The 20,786-nt window shown below is 47.1% G+C and overlaps 1 protein-coding gene across 1 annotated transcript in view; it reads right to left on the bottom strand.

Moving 5' to 3' along the window:
* Positions 1–20,786, bottom strand: part of LOC121667537 (CXADR like membrane protein) — a 39,982-nt gene that overhangs the window by 7,447 nt on the left and 11,749 nt on the right. The window contains exons 2-3 of the mRNA XM_042034289.1: positions 1,093–1,250; positions 258–459 (exon numbers count right to left, since the gene is read on the bottom strand). Of these exons, the coding sequence (XP_041890223.1) occupies positions 258–459; positions 1,093–1,250 (360 nt within the window). The remainder of the gene's footprint in view (positions 1–257; positions 460–1,092; positions 1,251–20,786) is intronic.

Consider the following 20,786-nt stretch of genomic DNA (forward strand, 5'->3'; position numbering starts at 1 on the left):
GCTTTGGGTGATGAGATCATAGTGATCATTTGGAAAGAATGGTTGTGCAGCTAATCACACCTACCTCAAACCGTTCTTCAGGCTCTTCTTCTGGCCTGTCCTTTGCCAAAAAATGCCAAGGCAGATATAAAGTTGGGCACTGACACTAGATCTGGAGGTGTCTTTGTGTATTTATACCCCGCTGAAACAAATCTCTCCCCAGGAAGTGAGTCTGGGTTTCTTTTTATCCCTTTGGGAGAACAATAAACTCTCCTTACCTACAACCTTGAGGGTGATGCGAGCCCATTCGTACTGCCCAGCGTTTTTCACCTTGCAGATGTACTTCCCTGCATCGCTGGACTGCAGGGAGATGATCTGTAAGGATGCATCTCCAGCAAGGAAGTTGGAGGTGAAGGAAACACGGCCCTTCTGCTCCTCATTCAGGTCATCATAAACACGGCCCCCGGAGTAGGTGATCACCTGAGGAGCAGAGCAAACACCGAGTTGTCATTTTATTTTCACACAGATCAACAAATCCAAGCGTTTCCAGGAGCTGCACACCACAGTTAAGTGACTTGTCAAGGGTCACACAGGAAGCCTGGGGCAGGGTGGGAAAGCAAACCTGGGTTCCTACCCTGAGAATGATGCAAAAAGTGAATTTATGCTGGAGATTTACATTGGGCACTTAAACAAGTGTCAAAATAGGCAGCAGTTTATGCCACAACACATCAAAGCAGGCTGTGGGTTTGGCTGTGCTAATTTTAAGCCACTGCAGACCTAATTTTTATAAGGACTGAACTACTGTGTTTTGTACTGAAACCAAGGATTTGAAAACTGGGCCTGCGAAACCCAAGGTTGTTTTGAAAGCCTGAAGGGCACTTCTGAGCTTTATCTAATGAAGACTGACTACATTAAAAAAAAAATTCCATTGTAACACAACACACGTGGATATCAAATAACTTCTACACGTTATAAATCTCTCTGAATCAGCTCTGTTTTCTAAACACTGCTCTCGTCATCAGAATAACTTGCAAAGATCATCACAGGAGTGCTGTTAAATCGAGGGCTGGTGGTGTGAAGGCAGAAATAAAGTGATTTTCTCAGCAAACCCACCGCTTTCTGCACCGTCTCGGAGATGTGCAGCAGCCACTCGATGTCCAGGCTGCCCTGCTCCAGCAGCCCCAGGCGGTGGTGGCAGGGCAGGGTCACGTTTTCTTCAGCCACTCTCTTGAATTCGGTCTGAGCTTCGCAGAGCCAAACAGAACAGGAAGCTGGAAGACAAACGCCAGTGGTCAGGGTGTGTCTCTGGTGGGGTTTGCTAAGCCAGGTTTTGCTGGATTCTTCCTTGTTTTCTCCACAGCATCCAAGCAAACCCCCCAGCTCGACTCCCTGCACAGATCACAGCTGATTTAAGGAGACAGCTCTACGTTCCCAGGCATTTTCACACTGAGATTGAAGCAGGAGCAGATGGCTTCACACTCTGGAGCTGTCAGTGCTCGAGCGGCACCCACACCCTCTGCACACTCCAAATTTCAGATAACCTCCCCAGCTCTGCCCTCACCTCTTATTACCTGATTTCAAAAGCAGTATTTCCACCCAGAAGACCTTCGATTTATCCCTATATCCCTATATCTGACAAAGGCTTGGAGTCTCTTCCTTAACACCGGAGTCCCTTCCCTAACACCAGATGATATTCGTGTATTTCAGCAATAAGAAACCAGCCTGGGAGGAAGAGGGTTAAACTTAAGGAAAGCGTGGAATAAATAGGGTTGGGAAGTATCTTTGGATAGCAACGTCCGAAAAAAGTATGAGTTGTCAAAGACGGTTTGTCAGGATTTAAAAAAGAAATGAAAAGGAAACTGCCAAGCGGACCCACTAGAGGGAAGCAGAGCCCTTGGAATGCGAGACAAAATCCCCCAAAACGTGTGTTACCGCCCTAAAACCTGGCCCAGGAGATGATGCACCGCAGGAGAATGGGATGTTCAGCCAGCACTACGTTAGGCACTGTTTATCTGCATCCGCGCTGAAACTGAGCAAAAATCTGCCATCGATCCTTGGCTTTGCCCATCTCCGACTTGTAAACGTGGACCCACCGTGGAAAGTCCAAATTCAGTTAAAACTGACTCACAAGGTCAGGGGAACGGGAAAGTGGCAGGCGTTGGGGCCAGGGATCCCCCAGGTCAAAATCAAGAATTTCCCAACCAAATTTCCGTGGGGCACCGATGCCGTTTGCCCTTGGGGTATGAATCTTCACAGGGCACTTGGGTTGTTCTAAAGTTTTGCTGTTCAAGACAAAACCCTAAAACCATTTCTTTTTTTTTTTTCCCTGTGAAATGAAGTGGGAGGAAATGTTTTGCTTCCTGGGCCAAATATTGTGAAACTGATGAAAACTGGGGACGTTTCCAGCACTGGGAAGTCCCATGTGTGACTGAACACACAATCCTGGGGTGACAGAGCAGCAGCACAAGAGGTTCCAGCTGCCCAGGCTGGATTTGTTCCTATACTTTTTATATTATTACATACTAATGATATACTTTTGTGCTATTTAAACAGCGGATCCTGAACCTGCGAGTGAGAAACAGACGGAAAATTGACGTCCAACATGATGCTTCCTCATCTTTTTCCTCGTTTCTTCGGGACCAACTTTTAGAAAATTCCTTCTGTTCCTGCTCACATTCTCAGACCTTCCTCTGAGTCACCACGACCATCCCTCAGCCCCCGAGATTCTGGTATTTCATTTATCCTTCCCAAACACTTTAGCAGAAGTTATCACCTACTACGTGCATTAAATACCCAGAATTTTAAGGCAGGTGGAGCCTTGCCAAAGCTTCAGCTCTCCTCCCCTGCCGGAACTGCTGGCAGTGAAAGCTCCTTTTCAGCCACATGAGCTGCTTTCTTTAACGGGAAAAGTAATCCAGTTTATCACTGGATTCGCTGGTCTCAAAGCTCCATCTGCCAAATACAATTAGAATTCCTGCCCAGGACGAATCCAGCTTTTCCCTGGAGCCCACGTTGCTGCGGGCTGCCCTCATTAGCACCGACACTCGCTACATCACTGATCAATAACCTTAATTTAGGCACCACAACAGGGACATTCACACGACATTTGCAACATTTCCCGAGCCCTGTGGAGCTCTGAGGGTTTGTGCACAACCTCGCAGGTGTTCTGGGTTTTAAAATTTAATCCTGGGCGAGGTTTTTAATGTAAAATGATAAATCTTTTGCCAGATTATGACAGCGTTTTCATTCCTTTCTGTCTTAAACACGCTGGGTTTAGCAGGGCTCACACCTCAGCCTAATTCTTGCTGCTCCCAGGAAATATCTGTGGATTTAAGGAAGAGTCCTGTGCCTATAATCTCATCATGTGAATGGGGAGAAAAATCAGGGAGACATCCAGTGGAATAATGCCAGATTCCTATAGCACCCTTTACTTTTTCCAAGAATCAGCAACAATTCGGAGCTGATTCACCACTGAACCAATAACCAGATTCTCACACACCATGCAAACTTTTCCATAACGTTATTAGAAAAAAAGAAATCTTATTAGAAAACCCCCCCCCCCCCCGATTTGTCTCTTTAATCCTTTTTAATGCTTTAACAATGCCTGAAAACTCCCAAAGGAGTTTAAGTTTTGCAGGTTCTCTAGACAGGACTCTCACTTTATTTCCTTCCAGCCACCTGTACCTGTTTGATCAAAAGGAGGCTCAAAACAGCCTCTTACAATTACCCAACCTAAGGGCCAGGTAGAGAAATTCCCCACAAAAACATCCCAAGAGAGCTCAACATGAGCAAATCTCACATTTTCCGTAGTTTGGGTAGGGTCTCGCTGCAGCAAACAGGGATGAAATGGTGATTTATATTTGGATATGTGCTGGAATTTATGGCACATGAGAGAAAAAGGAGCTGGAAACAGATGCAGGGGACTTCAAGGTTTTATTGTCCAAAGAAGAATAAACGCTCCCCGAAGCTGTCGGTGTTCCTGCAGGTGAGACCTTGCAAGGACAGGCCAAATAAATGAGATGCTTTTAACCATTTCCCTCCCTCCCCAGCTGAAGTTTCACCTAAAAGGCTGCCAGAGGAACATCTGCTCGTGGCCAGCCCCTTCCAGCAGCACTGGCCAAGGCACAGGGCTGGGTTGCAAAGGGATTTATCCCTGGCATCCCTTTGCTGTTCCAAACCTTCCCCTCATAAAGCTCCGCAGCCCTGGGTGGCCTCAAGGGCTGGATCCTGCAGACAATGGATGAAAAAAGGGATGATTTTCCCAGAAATCCCATCCAGAAGCAATGCCACATTTATGCAGGCTCCACAGTTCTTACCCAAAAAACCCTCTTCCCCTTTCCACATCCTGTGGGCAGCTCTTTGTGCTGCGAAGAATTCGGGAATCGCTGCTTTTGGCTTTACTGAGCTCCCGTCCCATGACTCCAGGAGGAGGTGGGATTGGTTTTCCTGCTTATTCCAACTCTTTTTTTTTTTTTTTTTTTTTTTTTAATGCTTTTGGAAACATTGGCCTGAAGGCTTTGGGTGCAGTGCCAGTCTTGGTGGCACAGCAGAGGGGAGGAGCAGTGACCCTGGGTGACTGTTCCCATTGTTCCGAGGACAATAACTCACCCCACACCCTGCAGACCAGGGACAACCATCCTCTCATCCCTCCCCATGCTTAAATCTCCAGGGAAAACACAGCAACAAAGATTTTAATCAAGCCCCAAGCCATCCAGACAGTGCCCACACGAGCAGGGGAAGGACTCAAAGGGGTTTTTTGCCCTCTCAGCCCCTTCTGCCTTGCACACATGGCAGAGTTTAAATTAAAAAAAAAGAATACGGACAACAGCCTGGATCCCTCATGCAAAGATGTCAGTCTTGAGGAATTCCTCAGAACTCATTTCAACGTTTTAAGGGCTTCTCATTGTGAGTGTATGTCATAAAAGGGTTTGAATTTCAGCAGAATCAGCCCTTTGAAATGGGTGTAGAGGGAAGGGGCCCTTGCAACACAGCAAGCAGCAAATCCTGAGTACACCAAGACTCTGTTTGGCCTTATAAATTGTGTCCATCCCAAGCAGTGTTTTCATGCCTGAATCCTTACCAGGCTCCCACATTTTCATGTCCGTGCTGTGCTGAAGCCCAGAGCATTTCCATACCCGTTACAGCTACATGTCCACAAACACACACATCCCAACATCAAATATACATTACCAGACAAGCAGAATCAAAGGGAAAATAAATGCTTTGCTGACGTTTTTATTTGTAGGCAAATTCACATCCTAAAAGCTAAAGAGCTTCCAGACTTAAATCTTTCATTAAGTTCAGAAGGTTTGAATTAGGGAGCAATGCTAAAAATAGATGCTACTATTTAAAAAGTAATAAGTTGTGCTGTATCACTTAACTGCTGGAATTAAGAGGAACAGCCTAGAAAAGATTCAGAGAATCAGGATAAAAGAAATGCATAATAATCGTTTGTATGGCCCAAGCCATACCTACACCAAGCTCACTGAAGATGTGAATATCCATACTTCAAAAATTTCAGCTTCTTCAGGAACGTCTGTGCAGTTTGTCCTTCAGCAACGCTTTTTATAATTTATTTTGGCTTTTTATCAAAGACGACATTTGCAACAGACTATTCCAAGGCCCTGATGCCCAGGGAGGAGCAGAAAGGCCACCTGTAATTTTCCTGCAGCTCCAGACGTCGGAAGTGACTCAGGAAACGACCGGAATCTGCTGCTGAGGGAAACGTTCTTCCAAACCCCAGCAAGAGCAGGAATTCCAGTGGTATCCACACACACAGTTTGTACCCTGTCCAAACAATTCCCAGCTCACCTGTGATAGGTGCTCTGCCTGCTTTTGTTCGTTAAGATCAAAATGTTTCCTGGGTGGAGGTGGGACAGGAACAGAACGAGCCCTGGTGTCAGGGCACATCACGTCCTCCCTGGAACCGGAACTGTCCCCTGCAGATGAGTTCTCCAGTGCATCGTTCTGTGGGATACTCCTAAAAGTCATCCTCACTTCTCTGACTGGAAATGGGATCCTTCCGAGAAGGAACGTTTGTCCCTGTGGTCCTGAGTCACACACTCTTCCCAAAATCCAGGCTGTTGGAAAGAACACCTCAGCGCATCCAGAAATCCCATGTTATAGCTGCTCTCAGCTGGACCTGAACTGCTGAAATGCTTCATTTTAGTAAAAATAATCCAAATATGCAGTAACTTCCTACTTAAATCAGCTCAGAGAGAATAAACATCCACAGAGCTACACCAGAGCATTCCTTCAGCTGAATAATCCTGCATTTGCCTCGCTATTTGGTGCTAAAATCAAAGTATCTGGAAACAGAATGTGTCTAAATTTGGCATATGCAGGGATAATATGTTTGGGAGCTCAAAACAAAAAGCCCAGGACAGCCTGCCATGTTGCAGCTCTGAACCACTCCCTCATGCCAGGAATTTAAGACATTTCACATCTGTTGGAGTCTCATCTTGCTGGAGTCTTGTAGGAAATGATTTACTAAGTTTCCTTACGAAAAAGCAGGAGCCTGCCCCCCATCCAGTGCTAACGAGAAAAACCTGAGTGTTTTGCAATCAGCAGATTGAGAATTTTAGCTGCCGGAGCAGGAGGCTGACAACGACTTTTATGGCCAAGGAATTACATCTTGAGTCAAACTTGCAGGGCTGCTTGCGTGACTTGGGAGTTAAACCAGTGGAGTGCTGAACACACCGCAGACGAGCTCCACACTCAAGTATTTAAGGCTCAGTGGGCCTTAAAATTAAACTCTTGAGAAACCAAACATCTTCCCCCACTGGTGCTGTTCAGCAGTGATGACAGACACGGGCACACGAAGGCTTTTATGTCCCCTTGGACTCTCTTCCCCAGTTTCTGCTGCGGGTAAAGCGGGACAGGGAAAAGCTGTGTTGGTTTATCCCGGAGTTATGAGGAGAACCCAGAAAGGTTGACACCCCCGCTCATGCTCAGACCACACCAGCCCTAAGAGTTACCCCGACAGCATTTCAGGCCAAAACAAACATCAAACAGTGTCTTCTTACAGACAGCTCTGCTGCATTCCTCGCACAAGGGAGGAGAGGCTGGAGGCGGCCGCAGTCTCCTGAGGATAATTAAGGGAGCGCAGGCTGCGCTCTGGGACATCTGCTTTCTGTATTCCTTGGCTGGCACAGACACAGAGGCCAAGGGTTGCCTTCTCCCGAGAGCTCCAGTGCTCCCAGTGACCAAGGCCTGGCCCCAGCACGCTGCCTGCAGCCCGCCTTGGGTTGCAGGAATTCGGTTGTGAAGCAAAAGCATCCCAGCTACGAAAAAGGCCAGATAAGAGGCGGCTCCCCCTCCCCAGAACGGGCTGTGGTGAAAGAGAGGGGTCAGCCCAGCCCCATGCTGATCCACACAGCGCTGCAGAGCCTCTGGAATTGGAGCCACATGTGCTGAGGCCGGGGGAGGCTGTGCAAACAGAAGGCACAGGGGAAGAGTTCTGCATGCGGCCGAGTTTCCAAGTGGTGACGTGAAGCGTTTGGAATTGAGGCTGCAGAGGAGTGAGGAAGGCGCAGGGAGAGCAAAAAACCAACATTTCACAGAGCAAAGCCTCTGGTTTTTAGAGGTTTGCAACAGCTGAGCAGGAATTCCAACAGCAGGCTGGAATTGGGCTGGTGATGCTTTACCTGCAGAAATACCAACAGTGCCCGCCAGTCCTGCCTTGGAAATCTTGGCTGAGCCAGGGAAGGGATGTGGGATGGCTTCACCGGCACAGCATCAGTGCACGCCCTGTGGGAGTAAATGCGCTGTTCCTGGTGTCTAAGTGAGGTGGTTCATCAAATGCCTCCAGCAGCGAGGGTTCAATATTCCTCAGGGAAAATTTAAGGATTCCTTTGTGGATTAAAGACAAGTGAAAAACTAATCCTTCAGTGTCCAGCGACCACATGCAACTAAAAATCCTACCTACAGTAAAAAGGCCAAATTCTGTCCCTGAAATGCCAGAGTTAACTTTCAGCACCCACACACATTGGATCCAAAGTCTAAAGAGGCTTGGGAATATTGGAAAAAAAGCATTGAAGCACTCCATTAGCCGAGGACCTTCCCAGGCAGCCAGCAGCTGTGGATGTGCTTTCCTTTCTCTCACTGCACTTTAAAAAATCCAGTGCAAGCAGGAGATTCTGGCTTTACATCCCTGAGGACTCAAGAACAGAAAACAAAGCACCAGCACTGCATCTCCCAATTCAGTGGTTCACGGAGTGCTCGTGCACAGGAATGTGTGAGATCCCTTTGCCTTTGGTCCAGGCAGTTTTATCAGGGAATTAGTCCAGGTGTCTCCTGTTTCTAGCACCAGCTCAGCCAAGCCTTCAGTGATGCAGCTGGGAGTTTGTCAGTGCAGATCTCAGATTCCTGGAGGGAGGAAGCACCGATGGCTGTGTGATATTCCCCTTTTTTCCAGGCATCTCTGTGCTGCTTTGTGTACCTTAAAGCTTTGAAAGCAAGAAAACTAAACATTCCATCCCTAAACATCAGAAATTCCGCTCCTTCCGCCTGGTTTCAAAAATACCGTGAGGAGGAAGATGGTTTCAGTAATAATTTCTAGGATTTCTTTTGTCTGAGGAATATTCTTAGGCCTCAGTCTCCCAGGGAATCTCTTGCTGCTGTCAGTTCAGGGACACACAAATGAAGGCACACAGAAATGAAGTTCTCTGCCCAAGGCAGACACCGAGCAGAATCCAGAGTACAAACCCAAAGAGACAGCAACAAAACTGTTTTCAAAGCAGTGTTTGTCCATCAGATCTTTCCTCACCCATTCTGAAATCCAAGGAGAAGGTTGCATCAGCTAACTCTGAAAATTGGGGAGGTTGGAAGAGACTTGAGAGATTGATAAGGATTCCCAATAAAAATGTTGTGATGAGGATTCCCTCTCCGGTTTTTTTGTCCCTTTGCAGCAAGGCGTAAGATTTTAATCAGCAGGCTGATTGTGCTTTTCTGCTGCTTGGTGTCCTGGAAATTCAGCTTGTTCTAAACTTGCCAAAAAAGGGACCAGGAAACTCAAGGTATTCACAGGGGAACTTCATCCCTCCCTGCAGCTTTCCCTCAGATCCCATTCCCGGCAGGGTTGGGCAGAGTTTTAAGGCACAGCCTTCACTCCCTGCTCAGCACATCCCTGTTACCTCCACGGGATGTTCATCTGTGGGCTCATAATTGCACGTAACAGGCTATGACATCTCACTTACCCACTACAAGCACCACTAATATGATACAAAATGAATGCCTAATGTATTAACACCCTGTCACTTTTCATCTCCACTCAGCCTCTAACCCTCGGCCACAGCTGCTCTAAGGCACAAAATGAACAGCAGCAGCTCCTCCCCAGCACCCCCAGAAGTCTTGTAAGGGAGACATTAAACTCTGCAACACTTCAGGGGTGGAGCCAAGGTACAATCTGCACAGCACCAGGAGCAGCAGCAGCTTCACTCCGGAGTAGTGATGGTCACACTCTGCCAATCCAGATGTTTGCAGCTTCTTATCAGTCCTGTTGTAGGCAGGATCAATTATTTTGTATTAATCCAGAGGTAAGAAAATTAAAGACGCCTCATTCTTTAATGCTCATCTTTCACTGGCTTTAGTATGAACCTGACGTTAAAATAAAGGATCGAGGTTTGAATTCTTATCACTGAGGTTCAAATCCCTGCCTGCACTTTCCCTGGAGTTTGGCACAGCCCTGTGCCAGCTGCAAGCAGACTGGGAACATCTTTCCTCTCACTTTTTCCACTCCTAGCAGGGCTTGCAGCATCTGGACGTTGCACTGAGCTCTCAGAGTGGAGGTGGAGCTTTAAATCCAGTTTCTGAATCAGCACTGCCAGTGGGGATTACTGAGGAACGCAAACCCCACTGGAAAGGCTGGAAGAGACACCCAGCTGCATTTTAGGGAGCTGGAATCACACAGGGAATTCACTGTCGTCCTGTACACTCCGTGTGAGCTCACAGTGCACTGAGCGCGGTCTCACCTCACGTTTGGAGAGGCCCTGTGCTCCAAATGATCCCAAATTTCTTCCCAATAACACTTACAAGCCAAGGATTGGACTGAACACTGTACTCCTGAGAACGTGGGTTGACTTTAAAAGTATTTGGAAAGGATTCTCCCTTCCCAAAGGGGAGCACAGCAGCTCTTTTAACTGACAGCACTGCACAGCTGCCACAAGGGATCCTGAAATTCAGGAAAAGGCAGACACAGGAAACAAAGAAATGCTATTTGACACCAAGTACGATAGATTCCTGAATATTTATATATATATATATATATGTGTGTGTATGTTTTTGTTTTCAGTGACCCAAGGTGTGCTCCTGCAGTGACAAGAGCCAGAGACAAAAGCCTGAGGGGGATTCTGCTCCCCACAGGGTTCCAGCCTGGGAGCTAAGGGCCAATTCCCAACTTCTGGTGCCATTCCACTTGACAACAGACCACAAACCTAAAAAGGACACAATCATACACATATAAAAAGTGCAGCAACACTGCTGCAGCCTAAGAAACAGCCTAAGAAAATGAAGAAATACTAATTTTTGGTTTGCTTCTGTCAAATTTTTGGGAAGATTTAAAAACATCTGGAAAATGATGTTTATTGTTTTTTTCAAATCATGTTTATTGGTTGGTTTTGGGATTTTTTTTACTTATAAAGCTGTGCTCTTTCTTTTTCAGTTTTAGTGTAGATGTACGAAAATCCTGATCTTTAAAAGTTCAAAGCACAAATTAAGTCACCAAGTAAGATGCTTGGAAAAGGCATAAGGACTAAACCAGAAAGCAGCTCCATTTCCCTTCCCTCAGAAAGATGCTCAAATTACAACTTTTCAATTCCAATTTTAGCAGCCTGTCAAAAATGCAGGTGGGAAGACCGAAAATAAAACTTCACTATTCCTTGAGGTAAAATAAAACCTGCAATCTGTTGGGAAGGGGGACAGAGAAGGATGGTATTCCAGAGGCAGAGAGTTCCATCCCTCACAGCTGAACCGCTCTGAACTCATTCCTGACGGTCATATCCAGCTGCCTCTGGAGCAGGGATGGGGCAGGGAGGGAAGCAAATGCTCCTCCCTGCCCACCACGGGCTCCCCTGCCAGCAGCTGAGATGTTACACAGATTTTTCATGTTTGCAAATACCAAGGGTCCTGCAGAGCCACCAGATCTGTGAAAGCCCAGGGCTGTTGCTGGGGGGAACCCCGAGCGAGAAGATTTTGAGCATCGCGCCTGCCAAATATTCCGGTGACCTTTGCTGGGAAAGAGCAAAGGAGCTCCCTGGCACAGGGCCCTCCCTGCAGAGAGGGATGCCCCGAGTGAGGCTGGAGAGGCAGAGCCCTTTGGAAGGACAGGAATTGGGGATCAGCCTGCTGAGAGCAAGAAAAAAGCCCCTGACTGAGAGCTACAGCACAGAGTCACAGAGCCAGCTCGGAGTTTCCAGGATGCTGAGCAGGAAGAGGGGCTTGGAAGGGAAGAGGAGGAGGAGGGTGAAAATGGGATTCAGGCAACAGTTGAAGCGTTCTGCTAATTGGATGTGAAAAGGTCAGGCATCTGATCAGGAAACACGCTGGAAAGGTCAGGGGAAGGTGGAGAAGTGAGGCCGGGAGGAATGGGGGCACCCATGACCAGCTCCACCACCGGGGCTGGGTTTCTGCCCTCCTCTCCAGTCCATCTCCCAAGCCTTGGAACCATCACCCGGCTTTTCCCATGTCCTGACTCAGACTGAGGTCCCTACCACAGCTTGACCAACTGATTTCCTCAACACCAAGAAGTGTTTTATCAGCAGCCCTGACTTATCACAAAGCTGAGGTCGAATCAATATTGGAAAGCATTGGAGACAACAAAACCAGACTGTACTGCACTGCTCCCATCTTGGGAACAGCTGCTGTGGGTTTTGTTTGATCAAAACATCATCTTTCAGAGCTGCTTTTTGAGGACAAGGAAATACCTGCAGCACCCTCTGTAAACTCCTGGTATCTCAGTTTTACCACAAATGCTTTAGAACCACAGGACAGAGGAGGTCAGAAGGAACCTCCCAAGAGGTCCAAAGTCCTGCTCCAAGCAGACACTCAGTCCCTTTAATCATCCTTGTGGGCCTTAGCAGGACTCATCCCAGTATTTATCTCGCAGTGGGGAGCCCAAAACTGGACAATATTTTAGCTCAAGTTGAAAGAGAACCTCAAGCCCTGATGCACAAGTTTGGTTCCCTGGACAAGCTGCAGCTTCTCTGATCTCACTTCTGTCCTTTCCAATCTGTGTAAGAAAACCTGCAGTGCCTCAGGGGGGAATGTGTAAAGCTGACAGAGGGAACAAGAAAATTAAAGGAATCAGAGCCAGACTTCTCAGAGGTGCACAGCTGGATGAGAGAAGTCCTAAAGAGGGGAATCCCGGTCAGATTTTAAGAAAAAGATTCGCTATGAGAACAGCAAAGCACTGGAATAAGGGCCCACAGGTTGTGGAATCAGCATCCTTGGGACTATTCCAAACTGGACTGGCTGAGCTGGTGTGAACTGGCCCTGCTTGGAGCCAGGCACTGCCAGAAATCCCTTTCAATTTGCTCTGTTCTGTGACATGCTCCAAGTCTGGAGTCAGAGACAGATGAGAGTGAAATCCCACTCCTTAAACCTTCAGCTTTCACTGCAACTTCTAAACTGCCCCAAAAGAGCACGGGAAGCTCTTCTCCCACTACAGAGAAGTCCCTGAAGCGCCACAGTTGGTCACACCCCAGGCAGCCGCTCCATGAGGGAGGAGGGGTCTCCCTGATGAGCTCCAAACCCCAGCTCCCCCAGCCTGGGTGGTCTGTGGGATAGCTGAGCTCAGAATGTGATGAATTCAGCCTCTTTTCCTGCTGAAATTTGATGAATTCAGCCTCTTTTTTGTGCTGACAGTATCTGTGAGCAGGTCCCAGCTGTCCCCACTTCCAGTCCTGTACCAGCTTTTTCCAATCAGGTGGAGAGAAAAATAAACATACTGGTGATCAGATCCATCGTCTGATATTGTTTTATGATTGCCTGAGTCTGCAAGTAAAAACATCCATGAACTATTGGGGTTTTCCCAATATTTACTTGGGCAGCACTGAAATTTCGAGGTGCCAGAAAAATGACTGTTAATAAATCACGAACTGACCACAGAGTAGCACAAAAAGGGGCACGGAACGTGCAAATATTAAGGTTTTACCTTAGCAGAGTATTTGATATTATTCAACAAAGCTTTAATTTGGGGAATTGAGGCAAGAACTGGGGAGCTCAACCACCCCAGTTTGCTTCCTTTGGCTCCCTTCCCTGTTGTGTTCCTGGAAATGCAAACAACCCCAGGTTTACATCTGCAAACCCCACAAAATCTGCTTTCCTGCAAGGAATTTGTACTATTGCAATTCTGTGTTCCAATGGGTTCATTTTGGCTTCAAAAATTCCCAGAGTTCTGGAGCCAGAATAGCCTCGAGAAGCCACCAAAATATTTGGCTGCTCTGTGCAGCACTCGTGGGGGTTTTTTTGCTGGCTTGAATTCTCTAGAAAAACTCATTTTCTGTAATAGGAGCTGACACAGCTTCTCCCCCCTACTTTAAAAAGGCATTTTCAGGGAGAAAAACGCCCAGATAAAAGCACTGAGCACTCTGGGCTCTGCTGTTCGCCCTCAGCCCCTTCACCCAGAGCAGCCCTAGCTGGAAATCTCCAGCACCTCTGCAGAACAGTCCCAGAAAAGCTCATCCCTAACTGGTTTTATTTCACAAATCCAGGAATTGGGGATAATCACTCAGGGAGACGTTGTTGGGGTGTCCTGTGCAGGGCCAGGGGCTGGATTTGATGATCCTGATGGGTCCCTCCCAACTTGGGATTCTAAGCCTCTCTCAGGGATGTGGGTAGCAGCAAAGAGAAGTAGAAAATTGCACAGAAAAGGAAAAACTGTGTTCAGTAGTGTGGTTATTTACTTTTTTAAACCTCCTTATTTTCACTTTTCTTTCTTGCATGAGCAAAGACATCCCACAGTGCTGCCTGTGCACGCTGGACAACGAAAAAGGACAAAAGTCACAACTTTTGTTGTGACAACCTCCCTGCTAAAATCTCAGTGTTCTCATCACTGAAGCCCCCAACTCTCCCTGTTTTCAGTTTGCAAAGGAAAAATCAGATTTTGAAAGCACAGTGGATAACTCTGGATGTAACAAGACTGAGCAAGGTTGGAAGGAATCAGATTTTGGGATAAATCTACAATCCATGAGGTCCAGGCAAAGGAAACCTCTCACCAAGCTTTAACTCCAGCTTTTTGAGGCCAAGCTTTAACTCCAGCTAAATGTATGGCACAATCTTTTTGCTTAAAAAAATGTAAATTTTATGGAGTCTCATGCAAGGTACCCATGGAAAAGAGGCTGCACCCCCCCCTGTGCTGACTTCCAGAGACTGACACCTCACTGTGGGAAGGGAATAACCCCAAAATCAGCTCATTACTTCTGGTTTCCAGCTAGGCCAGCGAGTGAAGCCAGCCCTGAGCTCAGGCTGTGAGGAGGTACCTGGCTTCTTGCCCAAAATATCCCTTCCTTTTTCGGAGGCCCCTCCAGCTCCACATGGCTAAAAAAGGCAGTTGGAGAATGTTGTCCTGGAAGCACGAAATGCTGCATCTCTGCCTCTCTCTGCCTGCCTGCGGGGAGCAGCTCTAGGTGAGCTCTAGGTGGGCTCTGGCTGAGCTCTTCCCACTTTGGAAGAGCTTTCCACACTGTCCTTGCCCCACAAAGTGTGGAAATAATTCCCATTCCTGGCACTCCCCATACTCCCAGGTGTCAGGTTCTACCACAGCCCCTGCAGCTCTGAGGAACCCCAGGCCCTGAAGAAAAACTCTCAGTTTCTTTTTCACTCCGTGCTGGTGCCACGGGAGCTGAGCTGGCAGCTGGGAATGTTTCCTCCTGAACCTGGCACCGTTGTTACAGGAATGAAATATTTTCCCATTATTACTAAAAATGGCAACAAAAAATGGCCCGGTTTACACTGGAAGAGCCAAAGGGGTTTTTGTTGGAGTTTGGGGTTTTTTGTAAGGTCTTTTCTGCCTGGAATTGTCGCAGCACCAGGAACAAAGGCTCCACACCAGCTCTTCTCCAACATTCCAGTGATGGATGGAGCAAAATGATCCCGTTTATCTTCACCTCCTGGTGCTGGTTAAGAACCCAGTGTGACCCTTTCTGTGCCAGTGCTGAATATCTGACACCGATTTACTGGCTGGGGAATGAAACAGCTCTTCCACCCCGCACTCCCACGTGGAGAATTCCAAGGAAACCCCTTCTCCTTCCCATCCCAGCCACCCCTCCCTCCAGGACCTCTCCATTTCGGGACCAGTGGTGGGGAAAGCAGTTACATAAGTGCTGCAGGAACTGAGGGGGAGAATGAATGTCAAAGCTCCCTGGAACATGAACCCGGGAGCCTTGCGGATTCAGTCTCTAGCATCCATCAAACATGATTAATTTTAATGTCACAACATTTTAATGTCAATTACTTTTAATGTCACAGCTTCCTATTTACTACCACAGCTGCATTTCTGAGCTGATAAAGAGATTCCCCCAAAGAACTTTTAGGATCAAATAAATAAACAATCCAGGATAAATGCTACAAACAAGCAGCAGCCTCCCTGCTTTTGGAAGGATGTGGGGAATCTGTTCCAAAGGCATTGAGAAATGGAGCATCTGAGGCTTTCACATCTAAGGCCAAATTACTACTTAGTAAAAATTCTCTTCTACTCTTTTTTTCTGGCCGTACGATTTGGCAAATTCCAGATGCCAGCTGGAGATGTGGCTTGATATTATTTGCATTAGCCAAGGATGTGTTTTATTTAGGTGCTGCATAAAGAATAACAGTGCTGTGATCCGGGGCATCTTAAAATTTGTGTGCAAAAAGAGACACCAGGCAAGCTGAGACGGATGAAGAAACTCATAAAAGAGGGTTTGAGACTTCAAAACTTTAGGTTCTCAAGTGGCTGAGAGAAAAAACAAACAGCTGAAGGTTTTTTTGCAGTGCAACTCCTCACAATTTAAAACCCATTTAAATGCCACCCATTTAGCAGTCTGGACTTGCACTCAAATTCCTCTGGCTTTACATTTTTCCTGAACTTCTGTTTGCTAAATGTTATTTTAAATAGCTGGTGAGGTTGACAAAGCCTCCAACTCCCCGGGGTTTCTCACGAGAACAAAAGCAGCCTTGTGGATATCTTTAGAACAAATTATAACATTGAGGAGAAGTCAGGCCTCTAATATGAAACTGAGATGGGTCACAAAAGATACTTGAACAGACAAACTGAAGTCAAACAGGAAAGCGAGTCAGACACCTGCGTGGTCTTTTTTAGAGCCCAAGCACTGGTCCAGTCATTGAAATAAATTCCTGTACCTATATTTGCACCTAGTGGTGATTCGTGAAGCAGCTTTATCTCAGAATAGAGATTTTAAGCCCATCAAAATTCAATGGGACCCTTTAAGTGAATAGTCCCACCAATTTAAGTCTCAAGCAATATTCAAACTGCAAAAATGAAATGCACCATCTAGCAATAGATCTTCCAAAGCAGAATGGGTGAGTTTGGATGGAGTTTCAGCCGTTTTCAGTGCAGCAGAGAGCACAGAACATCACCACGGTGTTTGCAGCTCGAGGGCCTGCAGTTCCAGCAGCATCTTTTCCTGAGAAACAGCCCTGCTTGAAATTTAGTTTCTATCCTGCATTTGCCAGATTTCCAGCTACCGGACCTTAAAGCCCCTCATGTTTCCATTTTTGAGAGTTCTCAGAGGGCTCTGCAAAGGCAGCAGGGGCTCTCCTGATCCCAGGGGGGTTGAGCATGAACCAGCCTCAGTTGTCAGGTGCTGTTAAGATCCAGGGCTCATTAAGAATCGAGGCTGGAATTTCCATGACTCAATGAGCTTAGATTCCCTGAAAAGAGGGAGGATTATCACAGCACTCTGCCTCTCCATCTGGGCTCAGTGTAGCACACTTGTGTTCACCTGGACACGGATCTGGGAATATTTACCCTTAAAGGTGAGCGGGTAAAGCAAGAGGTGCCAGACAGCACAATCTGACAGAATTCTGTGTGTCTGACAGCAAACACAGCCTGGAGTCATCTCCAGCCTCCCAGAGTTCACATTCCTTGAGCTAAACCCAGCTCAGCTGCTTCGAGCAGCCTGGGGTTTGCTGCAAGGCTCTCTACGCTGACCCAGACTAAGCAAAGGCTCTCCAGGCACCAGCTCCTAAACAAAGCCCCACATTCCAATTATTTACACGTTTCTTCTGTCCTGAACCAGCCAGAGAGCGAGCCTGGAAGGCTGCAGGGAGATGTGGGAGGGCAGCTCTTCACCCCAGGCTACCCAAAACTCTCCCAAAGCCAAGGCTCAACCCCCTCAACAGGTTCCTCAGCCTGTTTTTGGTTCAACTCCTCCATCACTCTGAGAAAGCCTCTTTTCTCTATTACATCCAACTCATCAGATCCACTCAAATTCAGCAGTTCAGATCTATAAACTCAGCCAGTGTCTGCACTTTTTATTTACACTCAGATGTTGGCCATGAAACATGAAAAGTCTCAGTCAGCTCAAGTTTCCTTCCTAGTTTGGTTCCCTTTTTCCCATGGCCAGCTGGGTCCATCCCATCGAGGCTGTGTAGGGGCTAAACAGCATCCTAGGTTTTATTCTGAGCACTCAGTCCTTAAAATCCTTTAGAAGACAGACTTGGAGTTACAGTAATAAAACTGTACCAGCAAGACCTGACACATTTTCCTTTCCCACAGCCCAAGAACAGCAGAAGCAAAACTTGACTTTGCAGTTTTTTAAACAGATTCCCACCTTTCCTTTCTGGAGATTTCTAATCCTACAGAGCAGGGGTTATTCCCAAAACTGGCCTCATTCATGGCATTGGGCAGAAGATGTGATGCTAAGCACTGGCAAAGGCAGAACTGGAGCCATTTTCCTCAGGAATTAAGGAAATTATATCAAGAAATGGAACATCCAACTGCTGCAAAACAGATTCAGAGTGCTTAACTCCTGTTCAGAAAGACATTTCTGTCTGTTGAGCCTATTTGGGAAGCTCAATAGCAAGTGAAATTAGATTTATTTCTTCCAGAGTATCAATACATGCTTTCCCCCAACTGCCTAATAATCAGCAATGGGTTCTCTATAAAACCATGTGATTCCCCATCTTGTGGGTTATCTTTCACCCCCACCCGATCCTGGATGATTTCAGAGTGAAACAATCATTGAATCAACTATGGTTCCTGGCTCCTTATTCCCATGTTTTGTCTCAGGCAGGAGCCTGACTCGCTGCCTGAATCCAGGCAAGAGAAGTGAAATTCTCATCAGGCTGCGCAGAGTTCCCTGATGCAACTGTGAGAGCTCACAGAGCTGAATCAGGGGCAGGAATAACTCAGACAAACCCAGGGGCCACAGGAGGAGGAATTCTGGCTAAACGAGTGCATTGGCTCTTGCTGATGGGGAAAAACTGGCTAAGGAAAAGTCAAGGGTTTTATTTTTTACCCTATTGCTGCGTTATCTCCCTCAAACCAGCGCCTGTTAATAACTGGAAATAAGCTAACAGCCTATGTGAGTATCTTAAATTGTTGGAAACAAGAGAACAGGCTGAGGAATTCTTTTAAGAACTGGAAACCAGCAGGTATCCCAGCCCTGGCTGTACCTGCTCTTCTGTAACACATCCTCATTACATCCTGGCACCCAGTGCAGGACTCAGCTTTAATGTGTGACTCTTAATTAACATCCCCGTTTTCTCCTCTTGCCGAATCTGGAGTGACAGGAGTGCACATCCCTCATTTCCCTGCTTCCAGCCTGCATTTACCCTCCCAAACCTCCTGTGCTCCTCCAGCCCAGCCAGCTCAGCAGAAAGAAGCAACAGCTTCGTAACGCTGGAAATTGTTTGTTATTTTTGCTTAGTCGAGAAGGGGGGAAAAAAAGAATAAAAATAAAAATAATCAAATAGTTCCACCCTGCAGATTAGAGCAGCCCAGACTGCCCCAGCCTCCATCTGGCCCTCATTAATATCCAGAAACATCCCCAAAGTGTCTGCCAGGCAATATTCGACATTCATACAGAGCAAGCCGAAGAACATGTGCCCGATGCAGGGTGCTGATTGATCGTGGAGGATTTTTTGGGGTGGTTATAGGTACCAGCATGGCTGGAGCGGGCAGGACGGGGTATCCTGAGCAGGATTTGGGTAGTGGTGAGGCCAATTCCCCTGCTCAGAGCTGCCCCCGGCATCCTGCAGGATCCAGGCTGCTCTGGGGGTGGTGCAAGGGGGAGTCGTGGCCATGGGTTGGCTCAGGAATGTTTTATTCAGGTTGTTTATCCCCAAAAGAGCGTTTTCTTTTTAGATTAAATTATCTGGACTCTGTTTATTCTAAACACAGGAGACAGGACTCAAGCATTTCCTCTTTTAGGAAGTATGGTTGAGTGTATTTCCTACAAAATTTATAAAGAATTCAGGCAAGGGCTTGTGTGGCTCCTTGAGATTTCAAACCCTTCTTCCCTAAATGCTGAAAGAGCTGGCTCTGTCAGGGCACAGCTCCATCCCAGTGACACGGAATACAAATGCAAGCAGACAGCAGCTATAAGCTCTTTGGAAAGGGCAGCCTGATAAAAACCATAATCAAATTATTTACTGATACTCCCCATTTTGTCTGAAGACCATAAACTCCATTACATAATGAGATATTTCTTTTTTTTTTTACAGCTGGGGTAGCCAAGGCTCCAAAAGGACTTGTTAAAAGCCCCTCCTGGGACTGGAGGTGAGATGAGATGAGTTAATCAACAACAGAATTGAATTTTAGCAGTGAAAATTTTCATTCCAGTAGACAACAGAGTCACCACTGGAACTGGAAGCAAACCCACGGATTCCTGTCTTCCCACCTCGGCTCCTTACAAAGAACTTTTGACTTTTTTGCTCTAAGGCATCATGTTTTAAATGCCATTTGCCATGCTTTAGTCACTGTGCTTCCTTCAGGACGTGGCTACCTCCGCCTGAAGCACGAGGGAAGTGTCCTGCTCCGTTTTCCAGGACACCTGAACGCCGGATCCTGCTCAGAGCCCCATCAGGACAACCTGCCTGAACACCAGAGCTCAGCCCAGGCCTGATGCTCCAGGATCTTTACTCTCTCCCAGCCGCCCAGGACATTTTCCCTGGCATCTCTCCGGAATGTTCATCTATTATGCACAACTCCTGGATCCGAGAGGGACAGGAGGAGATGAGCAGCGCTCATCTTTAAACTGCTGTTTGAAGTGGCTGCAGGAATAACCCCTGTCTGCTCCGTCCAGCCCTGCCTGTGCGGCTCCAGCAGCGAGGGAGGGTGTTCAGGCACCCTCATCAGCATTACCTGCTTAATTACTGCTGGTAGAATGCGTGGCTGGCACCAGGAGCTGCCCCTCCTGCTGCTCCACCAGCTCCCTCCACCAGGGGAATTCTTCCTGGTTTATTTTTAATTCTGCCTCATAATCAGGCCCTAATTTTATGCGTATTGGCTCAGGATATTTTCCCCTTTCTTCTACATTGTCAGTCTGCTTGTCACATCCTTGCTGAAGGGGATTCCTCACTTGAAGTCCTTCTCTTGGTAGGGTAGCACGGCCTCTTCTGCTTGAGGATTATAGGCTCTGACAGTGCTGACACAGAAAAATAAAGCCCCAGAATGATTTAAAACCACGAGCAGGGCTGTTTCCTCCAGATCAGGAACACGGAGCTACTACTGCCCTTTCCTCCCAGAACCCAGACCCAGCCTAAACCCAGCTCCTGCTCCTCACCCAGAGCAATCCCAGACCCTCTGACAGCCTCCTCCCATCCTCCACTCCTCGCTTGCTGATAAGATTAGCGAGTTTTAGTAACAA

The sequence above is a fragment of the Corvus kubaryi genome, unplaced genomic scaffold (genome assembly GCF_017639235.1).
Source record: "Corvus kubaryi isolate FWS band 111438036 unplaced genomic scaffold, C.kubaryi_AGA036_p1.0 37367, whole genome shotgun sequence".
NCBI lineage: Eukaryota > Metazoa > Chordata > Aves > Passeriformes > Corvidae > Corvus > Corvus kubaryi.